Source organism: Triturus cristatus, chromosome 2_1 (genome assembly GCF_964204655.1).
Source record: "Triturus cristatus chromosome 2_1, aTriCri1.1, whole genome shotgun sequence".
NCBI classification, from domain to species: Eukaryota; Metazoa; Chordata; class Amphibia; order Caudata; family Salamandridae; genus Triturus; species Triturus cristatus.
The window spans coordinates 1,143,329,674-1,143,351,618 of NC_140581.1; the positions used below are offsets into that span (position 1 = coordinate 1,143,329,674).

Sequence of the window (21,945 nt, forward strand, 5' to 3'; positions counted from 1 at the left end):
TGTGGCCGGGTTTTAGACTAGCAGAAGTTTGGGAGTGCAAGCCTCCACCTAGGGGTGGCTGGCTGAATTTGATGAACTACTTCAAACGTTTCACAGCACTGCACGTGGGAGAGTGTCAATGACCTGTGCATGCTTCAACCAGACACCCCAGAATGAGTGTTAACTACCTGAGCATACTTCAACCAGACACCCGTGAATGGCATGCCCTCGTCTGCAGGGTAATAATTGAGAGAGCTGCTCTCCACAGACATTTGACAGGTTAATGGGCAAGGCTAGCGGAAAAGCCAGGTGTATTGTCATCATTTAAGGCGGACGTGACCCAGGTATTGGCAAAATAGTGACACTGCCAACTATGAAGATATGAACGAAATCATAACTGGGGCCCACAACAGATTATTTGATGAAATAAGAAGTTTCATCTTCAAGCCACGATGTCTGTGCATCGAATTACCTATAGCACAGCAACACCGGTATAACAAGGACCGTAGGCAAACTTATTAACCCCTTTCAGCAGCAGTAAAGTCCAAAAGCTAGCAAGAGTAGAATGCTTAAAACGAGGAGATTTTGCTGAGATATGGATCATTTGTAGTAAACAATGGGATAATAAGATGTGAAAGGAAGGGAATTGAGATACCCGCGATGTCAGCTTGTGTTTATATACATGGGTAAAGTGGTTAACTCACACGTACCTTCACCCTGCTTATTGTGCTGTAGCTCTTGGGAACACAATTTCAAGCCAGGAAGGCACCTAATATGGCCAATTGAGCCAGGGAGGAACGAAATCATAACTGGGGCTCACAACAAATTATTTTATAGCAATGAGTAGTTTCCTTTTCAAGCCATGATGTCGGTGCCACGACTTACCTACAACACTGCAACACCGGTGTAACACGGACTGTAGGCAAAGATATTAACTCCTTTCAGCAGCAATAGAGTCCAAGCTAGCTGCTATCCAACACGCAAGGAATTGGATACGCTGTCCCAGTGGAGAGTAAGAAAAGAGTGGGAGAACAGCGGGACTAGTATAAGACTCCAGCGTCCAATTTAAGGTAACTTAATTTGCAAGTAGAGAGGCCAAAACCGGGAGATGTTGCTAAGATATGGGCCGGTTTGTAGTTAACAATAGACTAATACGATGTGAAAGGAAGCAAATTTAGGTAACAGTGATGTCAGCTTGTGTTTATATATGTAGGTGAAGTGGTTAACTCACACGTTACCTTCACCCTGCTTATGGTGCTGTAGCTGTTGGGAACATAGTTGGCCAATTAAAAAATCTTAAGGGGATGGCAGGTCCATAAGCGCCTATTTCACCAATGCCTTGCACCGATGCCATATTTCCAGCCCGAAAATCAGATTTAGGTGTTACCCTTCTCGCCCAGCCTTTCCTTGGAGCCAGGGAGGGGGGGAAACGTTCACAAATTTGGGTCCTCGAGCTGAGCGTTGTACCTTCGGCAGCTCAGTCAGCTATATCGGCTTTATCCGGAGTCATGAAAGAAGAATACGTCCATTTAGCAGTTACATAAAAATCTTCTGTCCTGCTAAAGATATCATGCAATCCCCCGCAGCAGCAGCTGCTTTTCAGGTACCATGACGCTATCTATACATCACCTTTGTAGACAAAGCGGAAATCAACACCGTAGTGCTAGGATATGAAGGGAAGCGATGGATTGACGAATTCAGCTATGGTTTAGTTCTGACTCCATATGTAGGTGCTAGATCTTCCCATAATTACGATAGGAAGATCTGCAGTGGCATCGCTTATAAGGCTAGTAACTCCAGTCACGCCTAAGCTGAGCGGCATTGGGGCCAAGAGTCATTCGTGGTTAGTCTGCCCTGGGCTTCTGAGTAATGTTGCAACTTAATGCCGTATATTTACGGTTACAGAACAGGACCCATTATTTAGCCCGCTACAAGCTGGCTCGCAGGGGTGGGCACCTATAAACAGCGAAGGGAGGAAGGGGGGCTCTGGCAGCGACGGTAGCCTCCCCAGAGCTGTGGCGGAGTTACAGGGCGATCTGGATGCAGACGGGTACAGTAAGGGTACCTCTGCGACAGGCGGTACAGTAAGGGTACCCCTGTCCGGCACAGTAAGGGTGCCCGAGCCAAGGTCCAGGAGCCGAAGGGGGTTCTGGGAAGACCGCGACGGCGCCCCGTTAGTCCTTCGGGCGGTTGGGGGGCCTGACCAACCGGGGGTGTGCCACAACACGCTCCGCCCCTGTCGGAAGGGGCGGGAGTAGGAGACAGATCACGTGACCCAGTGGATGATCTGTAAATAATTATGTGCCACACTGCCGGGCATCGACCCACCGTGTGTGCTGGCTCACCAGGCGGGCGGAGCAGCAAGGGGCTGCCTGCCCTGGATCGCCCGTAAGATAACCCAATTTTATTATCATACTATGTTGTATGAAATAAACCTGCAGCAGTTCTTCACCCACAAATAAAGTGTCAGTGTAATCATTGGGTGACGTCTGTGTATGCGTGTTGACTGAAGCGGATGACGGTGTGGTCACTATGCCGCTGCCCGCGTCCCAAGCAGTGGGACATCAGCAGGGCAGCATGTTAGTGGCCGCCCGTCGGAGCCTTCCCCTTTGCTGCCTCGCGCGCGAGGCTACGCCCACTAAGGTAATACTCCCTTTAGTTGGAGCGGGAGGCGGGCCTTTGGGGGGCGGGGGGCGCGGCTTGCCCCCCCTACTTAGGAGGCCCCCTCGCCCAGTTCCTCCTCTGTTTCCTGCCGCTCCAGCCTGGACACGCGATTTCCCACCCTTTCCACTTACCCCACGTGTCAGGCACAGCGCGTTATTTGGAATGTTTTTAATGTTTTCTTTTTGCGTTGCAGGCGGAGTTACAGGGCGATCTGGATGCAGACGGGTACAGTAAGGGTACCTCTGCGACAGGCGGTACAGTAAGGGTACCCCTGTCCGGCACAGTAAGGGTGCCCGAGCCAAGGTCCAGGAGCCGAAGGGGGTTCTGGGAAGACCGCGACGGCGCCCCGTTAGTCCTTCGGGCGGTTGGGGGGCCTGACCAACCGGGGGTGTGCCACAACACGCTGCGCCCCTGTCGGAAGGGGCGGGAGTAGGAGACAGATCACGTGACCCAGTGGATGATCTGTAAATAATTATGTGCCACACTGCCGGGCATCGACCCACCGTGTGTGCTGGCTCACCAGGCGGGCGGAGCAGCAAGGGGCTGCCTGCCCTGGATCGCCCGTAAGATAACCCAATTTTATTATCATACTATGTTGTATGAAATAAACCTGCAGCAGTTCTTCACCCACAAATAAAGTGTCAGTGTAATCATTGGGTGACGTCTGTGTATGCGTGTTGACTGAAGCGGATGACGGTGTGGTCACTAACGCTGATGAACGACATACAGCGGGATGGGCGGGTGTCTGACGTTTCTACCCCTGAGAGGCCACCACAACAGGAGCTTCCCTAGCAGCAGAGGCAGGGTGAGGGAGCACAGGGGATCCCGGCCAGTAATGGACGTATAACATTCTCCCAGGGGAGGGAAACTACCGACCAGGGGACACCTGCGGCGGACTTTCACACACGATCTGGCACGGGTACAATGAAGACAGCAGTGCGGGAGGGGGAGGGGGAGACCTAGTTACTTGTTTGGTTTGGTTGGGGGTGGGAGGGAGGGAGGAACACGAGGCTCTCTCAACTTTCTCTATCCGGGCAACGAGAGGAGACGTGGACACATTGGACTCCAGTTGGAAAGGAACTCGGAATGGGCCCTGGGACATACTGCCAACAATTACGGCCAGACTATATTTATATCACGATGCATAATGACAGATTGATAACAAATGCCAATAAAGTTTGTTTAAAAACAAAATCAGTGTTTCTATCTGTGTATATTCATTAGAAGTCGTGACGTGATGCATCTTCGGAGTCTAATGAATTATTGTAGTTTTCGCTGTGTTATATTAAAACACTGCTGCCCAAGTTATATTCCCTAGGAAGAGGCTCATCCTCAGAGAAATGTTTTCAGTGAATGTTTGATTCCAAATCTTCCTACTCCTTCTTCAGGTTTCAGATTTTAATATTCAGCTACTTCGTTCGTCTGCTCCTGTCATCTGCAGGATATTTCTCTGAATTTTATCACCAGAGTCCTGTGTAGAAAAGCTATCAGTACTTCAATATCGATCAAGGATTTGTATTTGATCACAGTCCTTCAAATTATAACCACCCACATTGGACACCTGCTTTATTAGAGATCCAGTCCATGTTTCCTGGTTGATTTTCTTTCTTTTTTTCCACCAGAAGGTGCTTTTTCCCCTCTGTCCACCCTCTACCTCCGCTTTTGGTTTGAGTTGCAGTTTCGAAGGATGAGCAACTATAGAGGATCGGCCTCTTGATGTATATTTTCCTGAAATACGTTTACATAATTCTAGCTCTGGTAGCATCACAGTTCAAGACACTGGCATATAACCAATGTGACCTTACTGCTAGATCGGTCGACCTCTACGCTGGAGAACCTGTTTCGAGTCTCGGCAGGGACGCTCAACATCCTGTGATTCTGGGCAAATCACTTAATCTCCCCGTGCCTAACAAAAAAAATAATTAATGTGTCCTTGTGTAAAGCAACTTATGCACATGTAAAGCGCTCTGATACCTTCGGGTCAAGTTAGCGCTATATAAAACTCCAGGGAAAAAAATGCTGCTTCTCCGATTGTTAATGAAAACTGTTGAATAGACAACATAAACGTTACCCATTAAATTCATACCCAGGTACACGTCAGAGCAGCCTCCTTTTTCTTTTTGTATTCGTTTTAGAACATCTAGTAATATAGCAATAGAGGGTGTACCACATGTAACGTTATATATGCTAGTAAATATGCTTTCAAAGTGCAACATTCTTCAATCTGTGGTACCACTTAGGGATGGCACATAATTCATGTTCTGCACGTGTCTTGGGGTGTTGTAGAGGGAGTGAATGCATTTAATTGCTTAGTTTTACAAGCAATCCAAAATGGTATTTCATCTCATTTGGCAGACATCTTGCCCATGACTGCGTTTATAGTCTGTAGGCATATTGTCTGTTTAGGAGGTCTATGTGTGACTACTGGAGTCCCAACTTTAGTCTCTGACATCTGTAATACTTACTGTTTTAGTCATCTCTGTTGAGTAACTAATTTTCTTAACAATTCCCTTAATTGATTTACTTTCAAGTTTTGCATTTCCGAGTGCAATGTACATCTTGCTAACAACAGCCATGTAGGTCTTTGTTTACATAATGAACCGTTCTGGATGACTTCTCTAGATGTGGTAATTCTCCATTTAACAATCATACATGTTCTTGATAACGTATGGAGATCGTCTGCCTTTTATATGGTACTTATTGGAGTGTGGCTTGGCTTACATGTGGCAAAATATTTAGTAGTACCATTAACAGGAGCAGATTTCACTCAAGTAAAATATTTCAAAGAGATAGCTGAACTCACTATGACTACCGCAGTGTGTTCACCCCGGTATCGGGACAACCTTGTTCTATTAAGTGATTAATTGATGGGTCTATAACATTCATCCTTATTTGTACAAACGTATCTGTGATTTCAACTACAGATTCAAAGTTTGACTAAAAACTCATTCAAATTGCTTGGAAATAATTTTTGATTCAGGTGATGACCCTATATAACATGCCAGGGGCCGGGGGTGTACCGGTTTTATCACGCTCAACGGTTCAAGCGAAAAAAAACCTGTCACTACCTTTGCCTTTTCTAGTGTGCTGACTGGGGGAAAAGCAAAAGGGATCTACGCACTTGTACTAGTTTGCCACAAGCCACATATTGGGACTAAGGATCAGATGTAGTCTCTTACCCTGTGACGACTGTCTCCGGACTGACCTCTGCCCTGTAGATTCAGCAGACTTCTAATCAATTCTGGCATCTGCTCACTGATCTTGTTGCACAGATGTGAATCGGGCTAGGGTCCTTCCTTTGACAGCAGTCTGGATCGATGAACCAATCTCTCTTGGCTGGCTCGCCAAAATGTTGCTTGAATATGAATTTACCTTAAATAAATGAAGACAGGAGGAGTCTGCACAACAGGAACAAGTTGATTTAATTCAACACAGCAGCCGGGGGAATATAGACAGCAACACGTCTGACGACTGTCTCGGAGTGCAGAAGTCATGACCCCACATATATACATTTTGTGGGTACAATAAAACATTAGACATTCTTTGTAAAGCATCATAGTCCTAAATGACAAGTACAACCATCTGATAAGGGGACACAGATGGCTCTTGACTTTGAGGAGAGCTAATGTGGGCCAGTGTTCATGTCCAGAAGTCCGGTGAGCACTTTATCACTCCCTGCGGTGTACATGTCCTGTCCTGATTGGGTGAGTGTTCCTAACTGATTGGCTGAGTGTTGCTAACTACATGTGGCATCTAACTTTGAGGTATTTTGGGAACGCGCACCTTTGGCCAAACTTATTTTATTGGGGCCAATCTCCTCGGTCCCGTTTGTGATGTGACTTCCTATCTGTAGGATCCATCAGAGTTTTCCCTGGGTGCGTGTTTGTCTTTGTGCTATGTGTAGCCCCACCTGTAACCTGTCAATTGGTAGGCTTGGGTTTGGGTCCCAGGGTGTGTTTGACCATGTATCTCTGACTTGGAGTTGATGGGGAGTTCGACAGCAGTGATACGATTTTCGTGAGTGCGTGCACGTGTAACATGGTAGTCATCGTTTTGTTTTGCTCACCATGCCATTCCAGTTTGGACCCAGCCATATGTAAATCAGTCTTGACCCTGCGCCCAATGGGAACAGTCCAGTCCGAACTGCCAGGCCAGGTCCTCCCTGGACTGGAAACATGCATCCTAGGAAGGGTTTCAGGCTTTCTGCCTTCATCAGCCAGGATAGCTTGACTCCAGTGGCATGGAGAGCACGGGACCCACGTCTGGGCATACCCGTCCCACTCGGGGTGACAAATGCAAAAGGAACAATTGATGGACAGAATGCAGAACAATGTCATACATTCACCCCAGTACAGAGATTTGGGCCTAAATCCATCGTTTTTTTGCTCACCATAGCATTCCAGTTTGGACCCATACATGCAATTCTTACATCCTACATCAACATTGCATTCACTGCGATTGACGTCATTGTGTGTGCATAAGTTACGGTGTACATAGACATTGAATTTACTCGTTTTGACATCACTGTGCGTGCAAAGGCTACAGTGTACATCGATATTGTATTTATTGGTATTAACATCATTATGCGTGCATTGATTACAGCATACGTCTATTTCATTTATTGGTACTCCTGCTGCTAATCATGCATACATCAGGGTGTACATTGCTATCGTATTTATCGATCTCAACAGTTGTTTTAATAGGGAATGTGGGAGATTAAAACGTACAAAAAGGAAATAGGAGCGATCGCTTAAGAAAAATTGGATAAGAATCTATTGAGAAAGAGGAAAATGGCTTTTATAAGTAAAAATTGGCCAACCATGTTTGAGATAATTGGAGCAAATAACATCAGGAAGTTCTAGCAATTGGTATGCGAAGGAAGAGAGCCAGGGAAAATGAGATGCTTAGTAGGCGAAGATGACTGGGTTAATTTACTGAGTACATTATATGGAAGTGATGATAATGAGGTGGGTCCGAAGACAAAGTTTGAAGTGGTGATGAGATTGGGTTATACTTCTCACTTGAGAGAATAAAATAAACTATTCTTTCCCTTAAGTTAACTAAGGCGACAGGACCGTACAACCGCACCACAGTAATGATAAAAGATAATATGGATTCGTGGGCAAGGTTCTATCATGTAATTTTCTAAAAGGCATGGCCTCAGGGCGTTTCCCTCATAGTTGTAAAGGTGCAATTAGGCTGATTCATAAGGAGGACGATGCTATGGCACATAAGAATTGTCAGTTATTCAGCTTACTGGTTGTGGGGGAGGAAGTATTTTCCAAAGTATTGTTTTGCCTGATGAAAACATGGGTTGAAGAAAATAACATTATTACAATTGAGCAAGGAGGGTTCAAAGAAGGCCACTGCACTCTTGTTCATTGTTTTAGTCTATTGGCAATGGCAGGGAAATCGATAGATTTGAAGGGGAAACCAATTTGTTGTTTTGTTGATTTACGTGCCGCCTTTGACCTAGTGGACTGAAATTTATTGTGGGAGATGTTGAGGGTGCTCGGAATCCACAAGGATCTTCTCTTACTCCTCCAAGAGCTACATAGCCAGAATTGGGCCCGCGTGATATTAGATACAGAATGTAACTTATTGAAGAAAATACAGATTCAGAATGGTCTGCGAGAGGGTTGAGTTTTGGCTCCCCTACTATTCTCCTTGTTTTTGGACGATTTACCAAATATGTTAAATGAAGCAAAAGACCTATGCCTAAGATGAATGGCACGCATGTTTTGCGTCTATTATATGCTGATGAGTTGGTTATACTTGACATGACAGAAGTAGGTTAACGAAAGAAGTTGGATGTCTTTCATGATTATTGCATTAAAAACTCACTGTTAACCTAGACAAGACAAAGACAATGGTATTGGGGAAATGAAAGGGAGGGTTTAACTGGTTCCTGGGTAGGAATAAAGTGGATGTGGTTGGAAAATATAAATACTTGGGCATGTGGTTTGATGGAAAGCTAAATTTGAGAGATCACATAGAATCGCTAAAAGCTACAGCATTGACCTCTGTATGGGGCTTAAAGCAATTCTGCAGGAAATATGGTGGTTCATCCCTACGGCCCATATTGTCAGATTACAATGCAATGGTCCATCCCCAATTCCAGTATGGTGTGGAAGTTCTAACTTTAGGTGGCAAAGTGGACTGGAATTATGAAGAGGGGAAATGTGTGAAAAGACTCCTCACATTACCACCTTTAGCTATGATCCTGGCTATAAGGGTGGGGAGCCATTTTACAGCTTAGAGTTATTTAGGGTGCACAGATGTGCTGTGGTTTTGGCTGAAATTAGCAAGAGAAGTAACTCCTAAAATATCACACCTCTATAAAGAAAAGGTTGAACAGAGTGAGTTGAAATGGTCAAGCTAAGTGAGACAGGGGCTGAATGAAATTGTAATAGATAGACAATAAAGCTGGGTCAGTGGAAGCAGGGGCCGAAGATCTCCAAACCAGAGCTTTCAAGCACTTGCATATAACTGTGCTAGAGAGGAAGACCTGTGGTATTTGAGAGGGAAATCATCTGTGCAGTTTCTGCTAAAAGGTTGGGTTGAGGACAGGTTTCCATATATTGAGGACTTACCTAACCCCAAGCTCAGGGATGTGGTGTTTAAATTTTAGAGTTGTAATAAATCCCTGCTATACATACGGGAGGACAAAATCCGTAATGATAGATGAGCAGGGTATGTGCACTTGAGGATTGAAGACAAAATGTAGTGCGGCACATATCTTATAAAACTTGTTATGGTTTTTAAATGTTCGGAAAGTGTTTTAAACCATTGTTTAAGTATGGAATTTTGAATCACGATCAAGCATTCAGTTTAAAGGTGAACATGCGATTAGGAGGGTTTTAAAATATTTGTTTGTCAAGATGTAAGGATTTGGTGTGTATTTATGGGTTTTTTCCAACGCTTCCTTTTCTCCATTGTATGTATTACTTATTAAATGTATTTTTAGCTTTTTTATCACATGTATTATTTATTGTGTGTATTTATGGGGGTTTTAGTGGGCTACATTTTAAATGTATACAGGGTTTTCACTGAGCGACCGCTTCAGAAACAGTAAATCATATTTAGCGAACCGCTATTTTCAACACTCTGGATATATTTGTCTTGTCATGCATAGATCAAGACAAGATATATGGATCGAATGAGTTTCCTCAGGAGTGTCTCTATTCATTGTTTTTAAATGAAAGGTACTGCTGTCTTTAATAAAGGAAGGCTTATAATTTATGTGCGGATTACTGCTTAGTGTATGTTGGATGCCTTATATTTAACCTGACTGGAATTGTCAACACCATGGATTCAGTAGTTTAATAGTAATAGTTTATCATATTTTATATCGTATTGTTTTATCGATTAGCCAACTAACTGGTACTGACAGACATCATGTCTGAGCCCGTTAGATGCTGTGTTGCCCTTCGAACTTTGCTTTAAAAAGAGCCAATCCAGGAGATCTGTACAAAAGTTACTTGGTTTTCCATGCACATCTAGACCAAGCACTAAAACAAGGGCCTAATCTGTGGGTAGTTTATCAAAGCTAGCATTTGATAATTTAGTGTTGCGTATTCCTTCCAACTGACATTATAGTCTTGATTCCTTGAGCCACAACAATATATATTTATAGAGCACTACTATGGAAATGTTCCAGGAACTTCTTTAGTTAGTATTTGCAAACATAGAAAGGAGGAGCACAAAACAGATTAATATATTGCTATATATACACTATGTAATTGCTTTACAAATAAGCATTGGCATAGCCAATATGTCTTGCCTTTGGGACCTTATAAGTGTTTAGCCAGAGATATTGGCAATGTGTTTAATGCATGTTGTAGAGCAATGTAGCTGCTGCGTTTAGTACTGTAAAGTTTGTGTGCAAGTTGTGCTTATGGTGTGGAATGTAGTGGTGAGTTGTGATATGATGTGTGTTGGTGGAATATATGTGTGTATATATCATAACAAACTTTGAGATTACAATGCTGAGTACCTCACATATTTCTTTATTTAATGATATACCTTTAGAAATGAAATCTACTGAGAATATACAAATTATTTTGATTTGTCAGGCTGGACACGAGATAGCAAGGAATAAACATTAAAAGGCAGTAGGACATCCTATAAGGTACTGTACATCTCAGGGCCCCATCTTTCCCCCCAAATGTTGTAATATTACTTGAGCATTTGTGTTGCGCACTGCAAATATTTCTGTTATCTGTAGTGATTTTGTAGCATGGTAACTCATATGAATGTGTTCGCTCTGCAAGCAGGCTATAACATTATATAACAAAAAATTGAAATTCATAAATTATGTGTTTTTTAATTAAATCTCATAACTAATTTGGAGAGAACATTAATACTCCAGAACACATAACATGATTCCATTCAGTGCATTTTTATTGAAGAGCGGAGTTATTTTTATTGTGCTACAATTATTTAAGCTCCTTAACAGATATGTTTCAATAACTTTGTGATGTTTTCCTTTAGAATATTTTGCAGTGGCCATAGTCATGACTTAAAATGTCCCACAGGGCCAAGCATAAGTCTGCTCCCTAGCCAGATCGTGAAGACCTAAGAACCCAGAGAAGGCACTCGTCCACAGGAATGGTATTCGCCAAAAGCAGATGCCCCACACAAAATGGAATCTATTCACAACAGGAAACAGACCAGGGGAGAAGGCCTGCAATCTTTCCTCCTCATTGTTCACCCCGTTGCCCAGGCACAGATTTGTTTATTGTAATGTCACATCACGTGGGCCTATCCTAGTTTAACACGGACTGAAGTATGTGGCACTGCCGCTAGTGGAAATCCGAGAACCCATGCATTTCCTTGCAGCGCTGCTGAAAGCCCTTTACAAAGCCTGACTGATCATCTACCTGCTGCTTATTGCTATATTTGCGGTGTTACACTGGTACTAATGAGGTGAATCCAAAGCTCAGACAGTGTTCGCATGTTTACAAAATGGCAAAATAATGAAGTAATACCGTCACAAAATGTGCTGCATTGTGCCTCGTAATTTGCCTATTCTTGCCACATTATTTACTCAACCCTGCTGCATATTTTGCCCTCCCCTGCCACATAATTCCGGTGGCCCCGATTATTACCCTCTCACACAGTAGGAACCTATTCACATTGGTCTGTTGTTTTTTTTTTATCAGGCTGTACTGCAGAAGTGGAATCACATGCATATTCAATAATGTAGCTGTTGCTACGTAATTAGTCTTTTCAATACTGGCCACTGAGAAAAGCAGTTCATAGCAGACTGCTGCAATGCTAGCGACAGCAAATAGACTAGAGTGGAATATGTATGTGGTCAAACTGTCCGACTCCGCTCCCTCCAGCAGCGTTAAGCAGCATCTTCCACTTTGACGGTGTAAATGTAAGATGCTGCTTAAGGCTGCTGGAGAGACCGGAGACAGTGGCTTGCGCTCCTGTTTGATTAATTACATGAACAGCCCCATGGAGTGTACAGATTGCTGGCTTTTACCAACTTCCACGTACCTCGCCGGCCATGGTATACACGCCTGTAATGCTCCAGAAGTGGAAGCATATTGTGCCATGGTATACACACGGGTAATGCTCCGGAAGTGGAAGCGTAGTGTGCTATGGTAAACACACCGGTAATGCTCCAAAAGTAGAAGCGTAGTGTGCCATGGTATACTCACCGGTAATGCTCCGGAAGTGGAAGCGTAGTGTGCCATGGTAAACGCACCGGAAATACTCTGAAAGTAAAAGCCTAGTGTACCATGTAATACACCGGTAATACTCTGAAATAGGAAGCATAGTGTGCCGTGGTAAACATACCGGTAATACTCCAAACGTTGAAGCGTAGTGTGCCATGGTATACACATTGGTAATGTACCAGAAGTGAAAGTGTAGTGTGCTGTGGTTTACACACTGGTAGTACTCTGGAATTAAGAGTCTAGTGTACCATGGTATACACTGGTAATGCTCCGGAATTGGAAGCATAGTGCCCATGGTATACACACCGCTAATGTTCCATAACTGGAAGCGTAGTATGCCATGGTATACACACCGCTAATGCTCCGTAACAGAATGCGTGGTGTGTCTTGGTATACACACCGGTAATGCTCTGGAAGTGGAGCATTTCCAGTAAACGGAAGTAGAAGCGTAGTGTGCTATGGTATGCACACCGGTAATGCTCCGGAAGTGGAAATGTAATGTGCCATGATAAACACACCGGTAATGTTCCGGAAGTAGAAGCGTAATGGCCATGGTATACACACCGGTAATGCTTCAAAAGTAGAAGCGTAGGATGCCATGATATAAACACCGGTAATGCTCCGGAAGTGGAAGCCTAGTGCGCCATGGTATATACATGGGTAATGCTCCGGCAGTAAAAGCCTAGTGTGCCATGGTATACGCACCGGTAATGCTCCAAAAGTAGAAGCGTAGTGTCCCATGGTATACACCAGTATTGCTCCGGAATTGGAAGCATAGTATTCATGGTATACACACCGGTAATGCTCCAGAAGTGGAAGCATAATGTGCCATGGTATACACACGGGTAATGCTCCGGAAGTGGAAGCCTAATGTGCCATGGTATACACACTGGTAATGCTCCGGAAGTAAATGCCTAGTGTGCCATTGTATACACGCCGGTAATGCTCCGGAAGTGGAAGCGTAGTGTCCATGGTATACACACCGTTAATACTCCGGAAGTAAAAGCCTAGTGTACCATGGTATACACCGGTAATGCTCCGGAATTCGAAGCATAGTGTCCATGGTATACACACCGGTAATGCTCCGGAAGTGGAAGCGTGGTGTGCCATGGTATACACACAGGTAATGCCTTGGAAGCGAAAGCGTAGTGTGCCATGGTATACACACTGGTAATGCTCCGGAAGTAAATGCCAATGTGCCATGGTATACACACCGGTAATGCTCCGGATGTGGAAGCGTAGTGTCCATGGTATACACACCGGTAAGGCTCCTCCGGAAGTGGAAGCGTAGTGTGCTATGGTAAACACACCAGTAATGCTCCAAAAGTAGAAGCGTAGTGTGCCATGGTATACTCACCGGTAATGCTCCGGAAGTGGAAGCGTAGTGTGCCATGGTAAACACACCGGAAATACTCTGGAAGTAAAAGCCTAGTGTACCATGTAATACACCGGTAATACTCTGAAATAGGAAGCATAGTGTGCCGTTTCAAACATACCGGTAATACTCCAAACGTTGAAGCGTAGTGTGCCATGGTATACACATTGGTAATGTACCAGAAGTGAAAGTGTAGTGTGCTGTGGTATACACACTGGTAGTACTCTGGAATTAAGAGTCTAGTGTACCATGGTATACACTGGTAATGCTCCGGAATTGGAAGCATAGTGCCCATGGTATACACACCGCTAATGTTCCATAACTGGAAGCGTAGTATGCCATGGTATACACACCGCTAATGCTCCGTAACTGAATGCGTGGTGTGCCATGGTATACACACCGGTAATGCTCTGGAAGTGGAGCATTTCCAGTAATCGGAAGTGGATGCGTAGTGTGCTATGGTATGCACACCGGTAATGCTTCAGAAGCGTACTGTACCATGGTAAACACAACGGTAATGCTCCGGAAGTGGAAATGTAATGTGCCATGATAAACACACCGGTAATGTTCCGGAAGTAGAAGCGTAATGGCCATGGTATACACACCGGTAATGCTTCAAAAGTAGAAGCTTAGGATGCCATGATATTAACACCGGTAATGCTCCGGAAGTGGAAGCCTAGTGCGCCATGGTATATACATGGGTAATGCTCCGGCAGTAAAAGCCTAGTGTGCCATGGTATACGCACCGGTAATGTTACAGAAGTGGAAGCTTAGTGTGCCATGGTATACACACGGGTAATGCTCTGGAAATGGAAGCATAGTGTTCCATGGTAAACACACTGGTAATGCTCCAAAAGTAGAAGCGTAGTGTGCCATGGTATGCACACTGGTAATGCTCTGGAAGTGGAAGCGTAGTGTCCATGGTATACACACTGGTAATGCTCTGGAAGTGGAAGCGTAGTGTGCCATGGTATACACATGGGTAATGCTCCGGAAGTGGAAGCTTTGTGTCCATGGTATACACATGGGTAATGCTCCGGCAGTAAAAGCCTAGTGTGCCATGGTATACGCACCGGTAATGATCCGGAAGTGGAAGCGTAGTGTGCCATGGTATACACACCTGTAATACTCTGGAATTGGAAGCATAATGTCCATGGTATACACACCGGTAATGCTCCAGAAGTGCGGCGGTCTGCTAAGCTGACATGACTATGCCTGCCATGCAGGCGTGCGCTGCCTTTTTAGATGACGACTTTTAATTAAATAAGGTGCTTGCAATTAAGTAAACCAGTGTGACAAATTAAAAAGTGCGAGAAACACATAAATTGTTGAATATGAAAAAGAACCACAGACAAGTGTGGAAGACAAGCACGCGCTGCTGCGAAAGTGAAAGTGTCCCCGCTATGTTTAATTTGTAACATGATCCACGACAAGGGAGTAATGCAGCTGGCAGCCTGCACGCCGCTGCTCACTCCAGACAGCTGGAGGCCGTGGGAGTGAACATTTAGAGAGAAGGTGGGACATGCACCTGCCTTTGGACAATTGCGTGCTTTCATTTTTGAAAGCCACACGCAAAGGCCAATAGAATGTGTGGAAGTTGAAAAACCACACAGAGAAGTTTTGGGGAAGTCTGGAGTGATTCCAAGAGGCCTCCCCATAGAGCAGCGCATGTGTGCTGCGCTAGGCTCGACCTAAAAAGGGCATCAAGAGGAGGCTACAACAACACAATAACAGACATGGAGATCACGAAATCTGTATAATTTATTCCTTTCTCTCTTGTACATAAAGGTAGGAATACGAGCACAACCAAGGACACAGCCGCCCTGTTTCATCCCTATACATAAGGACTTCCTCATGGCCGAGTTTCTTGTTATCTGTAACCCCTAAGCTTTCATAGTTCTTACTACAATGTTCCCCAAAATCAAAGGGGGGCATTCCCTGCAACAGGTACTCCAAGAATGACATGTGAGCACCAGTCCCCAAGTCCTTCTTGTTTCAAACCAAAAATGCCCCATTACTGCTTTCACATTTTTTTTATATAGTTGGGCAGACCAGTCATATGTCCCGACACAGTTTAAGTGACAATACTCCCTTTCTTCCAGCTTGGCGTCAACTCCACAGAATTAGAAGGATACGTTTACCTGTTTTGTGCTCCTTCTTTCTATGTTTGTTAGTGGTGTCATTGGGGCCTTTTGAATGATTGGCCCTAGGAGTGAGCATTATTCTATTTTAAGGGAGCAACATTGAGCGCAGTGAAACCTTTGCACAAACGTTCAAATATATTTCTGTGTAACTCTGTAGTTGGGATCAATGGGATGTAGTTTTATATCTCAAAATCACCAATTGTTCCCATGGAATCTTGTATCATGCATTTTAAGAATGACCTTTTATGATTGTATTTTGTGGTGTTCTATGTGAAAAGGTCCTTTTACAATATAGTGTTGAAAATCTATTAAAGCAACTGTGTTGAATGTGTTTGAGCTGCCAATTCTCCTCCATCAATTGGGAAATGTTATTCGGCAGGTGGGAGTGCGGAAGAATTGTTTTATCTGCTGTCTTGCTGACGAAACATTTACAGAACTATTTTTCCTGGTGCCGCTGAGTGGATCAACAATTTGAGACTGAAGGTGCTGTAATTTCACCAGAAACTCACTGCTTACAAGTAAAGGAAGTTGTTGCTCTTGAGCCCTTCTTGGTCACATGGTATGGGGATTAAATTTAAAAGATAGGGTGGTCTTTTTTGGCGAACGGCTATGTATTATGCAAGACCACTGAATTAGAATAAAAAATTAGCTAGCATTCAAGCCAAGAATTTTCAATTCTATTAAGGACACGGAGGCGAGGATTATGCTTCTCTTTCTTTTATTTGCTACTCACAGCAGCCAATGAAAATCGTTTTGTATGCAAATAAAACTACATTTCCCATGATGCTTGTCCATACATCACATCCTGTATAGCCCTATAAGAGCCACCACATCCTGTTTCAGCTCCTCTTTCTTTGCTCGAGCTTTGACAGTCAATAACATTAACAACACCAGTCCAAAATAAGGAACATGAGTCCCAACAATCACCCTCCAACGTGGAAGAAACCATAATCAAAGTGGAAAGTTTATATCCTCCAAACCAGAAGTACTTCTGCTCCATCTTCTTTTTCAGAACCTGAAATGAATGAGACAGGAAAAAGACCCGTAACTTCTGCTTATACAGAATATCAAGTACATGTGGGTGGGTAATTATTACCAATCATTGTAATAAAACCGGGTGGGATAATCCTCGCCTCTGTGTCCTTAATAGAATTCAAAATTCTTGGCGCGAATGCTAGCTAATTTTTTATTCTATTATAGGACCGGAGGCTTCGGTTTATGCTAGTTTAACGCTTATTAAAACATTACTACAACTTTATCACCCACCGGTGTACAATAAACTGTTTAAATGTAGACTGAGAAAAAAACAGTTAGCAGAACTCAAGATGTCTGGAACAGTTGAAATCATCATACAATATTGAGATGCCATGGCACCACGAACAGAAGGTGCCCCAACTTTGGGTATGAATACCGATTTTTGTCAACTGACTTTAACCATCTGGCTATAAAGCTGCAGACAGATGTCTAAGAACGTATGTAATGTTATTACCAATCAGGGTAAAAAACCTTCGTATGCCTTAGGGCAATGAACCCCACATAATTTGCAGTAGCTGGAAAGCACAATTTGTAACAGTTCTTGACAAAATTATAATACTGACATGAATACTAAATGGAACTCCTTCTGGAGTAGGTACTGTACCTGCGAAATCCAGGGCTTCTTCGTCGTAGAAACACCGACAGGTAGATAGGTTCAGAAACGTCGGTTGGACGATAATAGCGGTCTGCATATTAGTAGTTGGCCTTGTATCAAATACATAAATAACTATAGAAACATGCCACAAAGGGAAAAGGGCAAGAGGGTATCAGGTTGCCCTACAGGTGGGACTTAAACCCACAAGCATTGGCTTGGAAGGCCTGTGCCTTATCTCCCTGGCCACCGAGGAATAAATCTACCAAGCATGGAGTTTCAAGCGTGCCTCGCGGTATGGCGCCTGTGCCCACAATTGCTAATAAAAGCTTTAGAATACGTAACACAACCGTACTAGACAGTAACCCAATAGGACTATACACATGAAAACGTGAAAGTAAGCAGGCTCTGGGCACATCTGGCCAATGAGAGGGGTCTTGCCCTGAAAGAGAGTGTGGGCTAAATGCTGTTTGAATTACTATTTCTTATATTTTCAATTGAAGAAAAACAAATACATTGAAATACCAGGAATTGAACAGGTAACCTTGAGAGTAAGAGTTGAAAACCTTAACCATTAAGCCAGTGACTCAGCACGGCATGCTGCCGTAAAACTGGCTATGCATAGTATAAAGAATACGAGCTCGCAGGTCGGATTCGAACCTGCTTCCTCTACATGCAGAAATGCCGAAAACAAAGCGCGAGTAGCGCGGTGAAGGAAAAAATGGCGGGGCGTGCCCGCTTAAACTGTAATCGCACCAAAGGCAGCGCGGTGCTCTGAGGCCATCAGGGAGGGAAGCTGAGCCCGATCGGGCCGCCAGTGTAACGATAACCTCCCGCTGCGAGCCGCTCAAGATGCTCGCAGGCCAGCGGGAATGAAACAATGCTTGGTGGGGCCGCCCACAGTAATCACACGCACTGCTCCCAGTGGGAACGCCTCACAGATCCCGCCGCTCTCAGCGGGGGCTTCTCAAGATGCCCGCAGGCTGAAACAAGATAGCGCCAGCGAGAGCTAACGCGAGTAAACAATTTCCCAACATTTATCAGATAAAGTACCATTACCTATACATTTATTTCAGAAATCAAAACCATTGAAAAACAAGGATGACATAATTGTTGACAGCGCGAAATCGCGCACATACTCAAACACAATTAATAAACCTAGCGCGATATAAGCGCAAACATAAGTGCAAGATCGCAAAGTCAATTTAACAGTCAATTAAGACATAAATCACAATATAATGTATTGAGCACTTAACTTCCTGCGTGAGCAGCAAAGAAAGAGGAGCAGAAACAGGATGTGGTGGCTCTTATAGGGCTATACAGGATGTGATGTATGGACAAGCAGTTTTATTTGCATACAAAACGATTTTCATTGGCTGCTGTGAGTAGCAAATAAAAGAAAGAGAAGCAGAATCCGAAGCCTCCGGTCCTGTAATAGAATTGGATTCTGGCTTTCAGTTCGTAATGGTAGCCAGTGGAGGTCATTTAAAACTAATGAGAGCTTGTTCAAATTTCTTTTGGAAGATAAGAGTCTGACTGTGGAATGATGTATATCTTAATGTGGAGAACGTCCATTGTCAAAATCTAATCAAAATATGAATAAATGTCACTGCTGTACTCAGACGGGCAGGTAACATTAGGGGTTATCATTTTGAAAGAGTGAAGCAGCTAAGGGGCCAACTTGTTTTTTTTGCTGTGGGTAACGGGGAGACTGTTTCCTGTGGGTTCTGTTGGGGTTTTTTGTGGGTCATTTAGTTTCTTTTTCTGTTTCAGTTTAACCAACTTACTGCAACGGAACAGAAAATGGCAGCATCTGTGGGCGTTCCAGAAAGCTTTCTTGCAAGAAAGATTGCAGGTCAGCCTGTTAAAAAGGTAAGCGTGGGTCATGACTATATGTTCGACTAAACCTTTTACCCTTAATGTTTGAAAGGGTTCATTACCTTTAACGTTCTTTCAGCATGTGGGAACAATTATGAGTTCTGACTTATGTGCCAGTATGAACTTTCGTTTTTAGGTGGATTTTAAAATGTGTATTTTGTAGCTATACCTTTTTCACATTATTACCACCATGGTGGTCTAGTGGGCTTTATATCCCCATTTTTTCTGCGGGGAGACCATCTTGGGCCCAGGGTTGTGTGGTGTGGTCTAATGCCAGGACCAGCTGCCCACCAACTGCATTTGTATTAAAAACAATTAATTTTGTAATGTATCTCGTAGTGGTGTCTGTCTCCCACAAGCCGCCGGGTTCGCAGACTGTGGGATAAACTCCTCAGTCTGCTTCCCAGCAGCGGTAGAAACACTGTGTGGGCCCATGGCGTGAAATCGCCCTCCTGCATCAATCCTGCACCAATACCTGCGCAGGGATTCACACTGTGGAGAGGTACTGTTGAAAAAGGGAGAATAACCCCTTGTGGCTTGCTCTCCTGATGGACTCTGTGGTTCCTACTGCGGTTTCATTACTAGAGGATTTTTTGGACGGACTAAATGCAGTGTGTAGCATGTGTTGACTATAACTGTTAGTCTTAAGAATTATGACTGAGAGAATTCATCAACACTTACTCAGGACTTTTGCAGACCATCGGCTGCTGTTACTCTTGGTCTGCTGTCCACTCGCTTTTTTTCCCCCTCTTGTTTATGTTTCTATACTTTCTTCATGCAGTGGCGGCTGGTGTAGTGGTGAATCTTTCTCTCCTGTAGGTGGAGGCCATCTGTATAACTGGTAAGGTGTGGTATGGTCCTATGTTGACATCTCGTGGTTTGTCAGTTACCATAACCCCTGGAATGCAAACCAGCATCAGCAAAGCGAATAAGTCTAGGAAATGAAAGGACTATTGGCTTTGTCTATGTTTATTGGCCATTGCCTAGTGCATTGGCATGGGGGAGTGCATTGACATTGGCATAGGGGTGTGCATTGACATTGGCAGTCTGGAACCTGTCCTAAAACGTTTTTATATGTGGCCTGGATCTTGGCTCTTACTATTTTTCCCAACAGAGGGGAAGTGGGTAAAAGAGCAAAGGGTTTCCCCATATCAGTCAACCTACCCTTTAGATGGTCCTTTTGAGGTCTCGGCTCTAGACTGCAGGCATGCTCTGTCTCGAAAATAGAACTGTTTGTTGTATGTACTTTGAAAGCTTCAGTCCACCCTTAAGCTTCCGATTTGTTGGCTCTATCCTCGCTATTCGTTTTCCCCATTTGTCCATGAAATGCATACGTGATGGCTCCGCCAGGGTTTATGCCTCCCTGAGAGCAGGGACCAACTACTCCTAAACATATGCAGCTGCCATTTTAGGGCATGTTTTGGGACTTCCTTTTTATGTCTTTGAAAGTGCTTTTCACAAGCGCTCCCGTTCTTCTTTTTTTTTTTTTATCACACCACACATACCACATACAACAAAGTGAGCTCATTCCTTGACTCCCACTTCAGCAAAGTTTTCCCCCAGGAAAGCCCAACACTCACCTACTGTACCCCTGACCCTACCGACACTCGGCGTTACTAGTCTTCTCTCCAAGCGATGGTTGCTAACCACTGATGTCACTTCCACAGCCATAGGTTCCGAGACATTTGGGCTCTCCGGACGAGCTTGCCTACAGCACCACCTTTGTAAAGTACAGAAACCGATAAAAAACTGGAATAGCAACTAAAAGGAAACGCATGTTGCAACAATTAGGAAAATAATGCGTAGACATTCAAAACGTTTTTTATGTTTTATTTTTCTAATTGTTTACAACTTTTAATGTAGCAATACAAATACTAGCACCAACGTTGTTAATGAGCTTACATATTTACTTTTTGTGATCAAACTCCTGCTAAGAAAGAAGGCTGCCTCAAATGCATACTATTCAGGCCCTTAACTAATGCTCTGTTTCAGTGTTGTCCTTTGTCTATCTCTAACAATCCTGCATGATATTGCCGCTTCAATCCTGAGCTATAACTTGACCTATACGTGTAGTTTTAACGCATTATCTCATGGGAGTTGTAGTTTGCTAAGAGCTTGTTTGAATGTTAGGCAGCTTTTACCAGACTTCATGAGCTGGCGTTCTTCGCGTGGAGACAGTGTTGCTGATTTAGATAGTTGCATGTCGGTGAGTGGAGACAGTAATATAAAGTGGAATAGGGAACAAGAAAAAGAAAAAGAAGCCAAGGTAAGTACAACGTTTTTGTGGTGCTTTATTTCCCTGCTTGTTAGCTGCATTACTTACCTTGCTGTTTTTGTCTGAGGTGCTTTAGGACCAAACAAGGTAGGAAATTCGAATAACTGTGCTGGCCAACTGTCTCGCTTCATGTAACACTGTCTGTTTTTAGGGCGTCTTCATCACCCCGCTAGTGCACAACTCCCAACATCCCACCTTTTCATTCCTTGCACATAACGGTGTAAAAAACGCCTATTAGTGAGTTAGCGACAAGCGGAAATTGACAAGTCTTGGGATGCTACTCTTCCTGCCCTGCACACTGTGAACATGAGGTG

The 21,945-nt window shown here is 43.9% G+C and overlaps 1 protein-coding gene across 1 annotated transcript in view; it reads left to right on the forward strand.

The window, feature by feature from the left end:
- HELQ (helicase, POLQ like) overlaps positions 1-21,945 on the forward strand; it is a 365,741-nt gene that overhangs the window by 278,772 nt on the left and 65,024 nt on the right. The window contains exon 14 of the mRNA XM_085636579.1: positions 19,252-19,350. Coding sequence (XP_085492705.1) covers positions 19,252-19,350 — 99 coding nt within the window. The remainder of the gene's footprint in view (positions 1-19,251; positions 19,351-21,945) is intronic.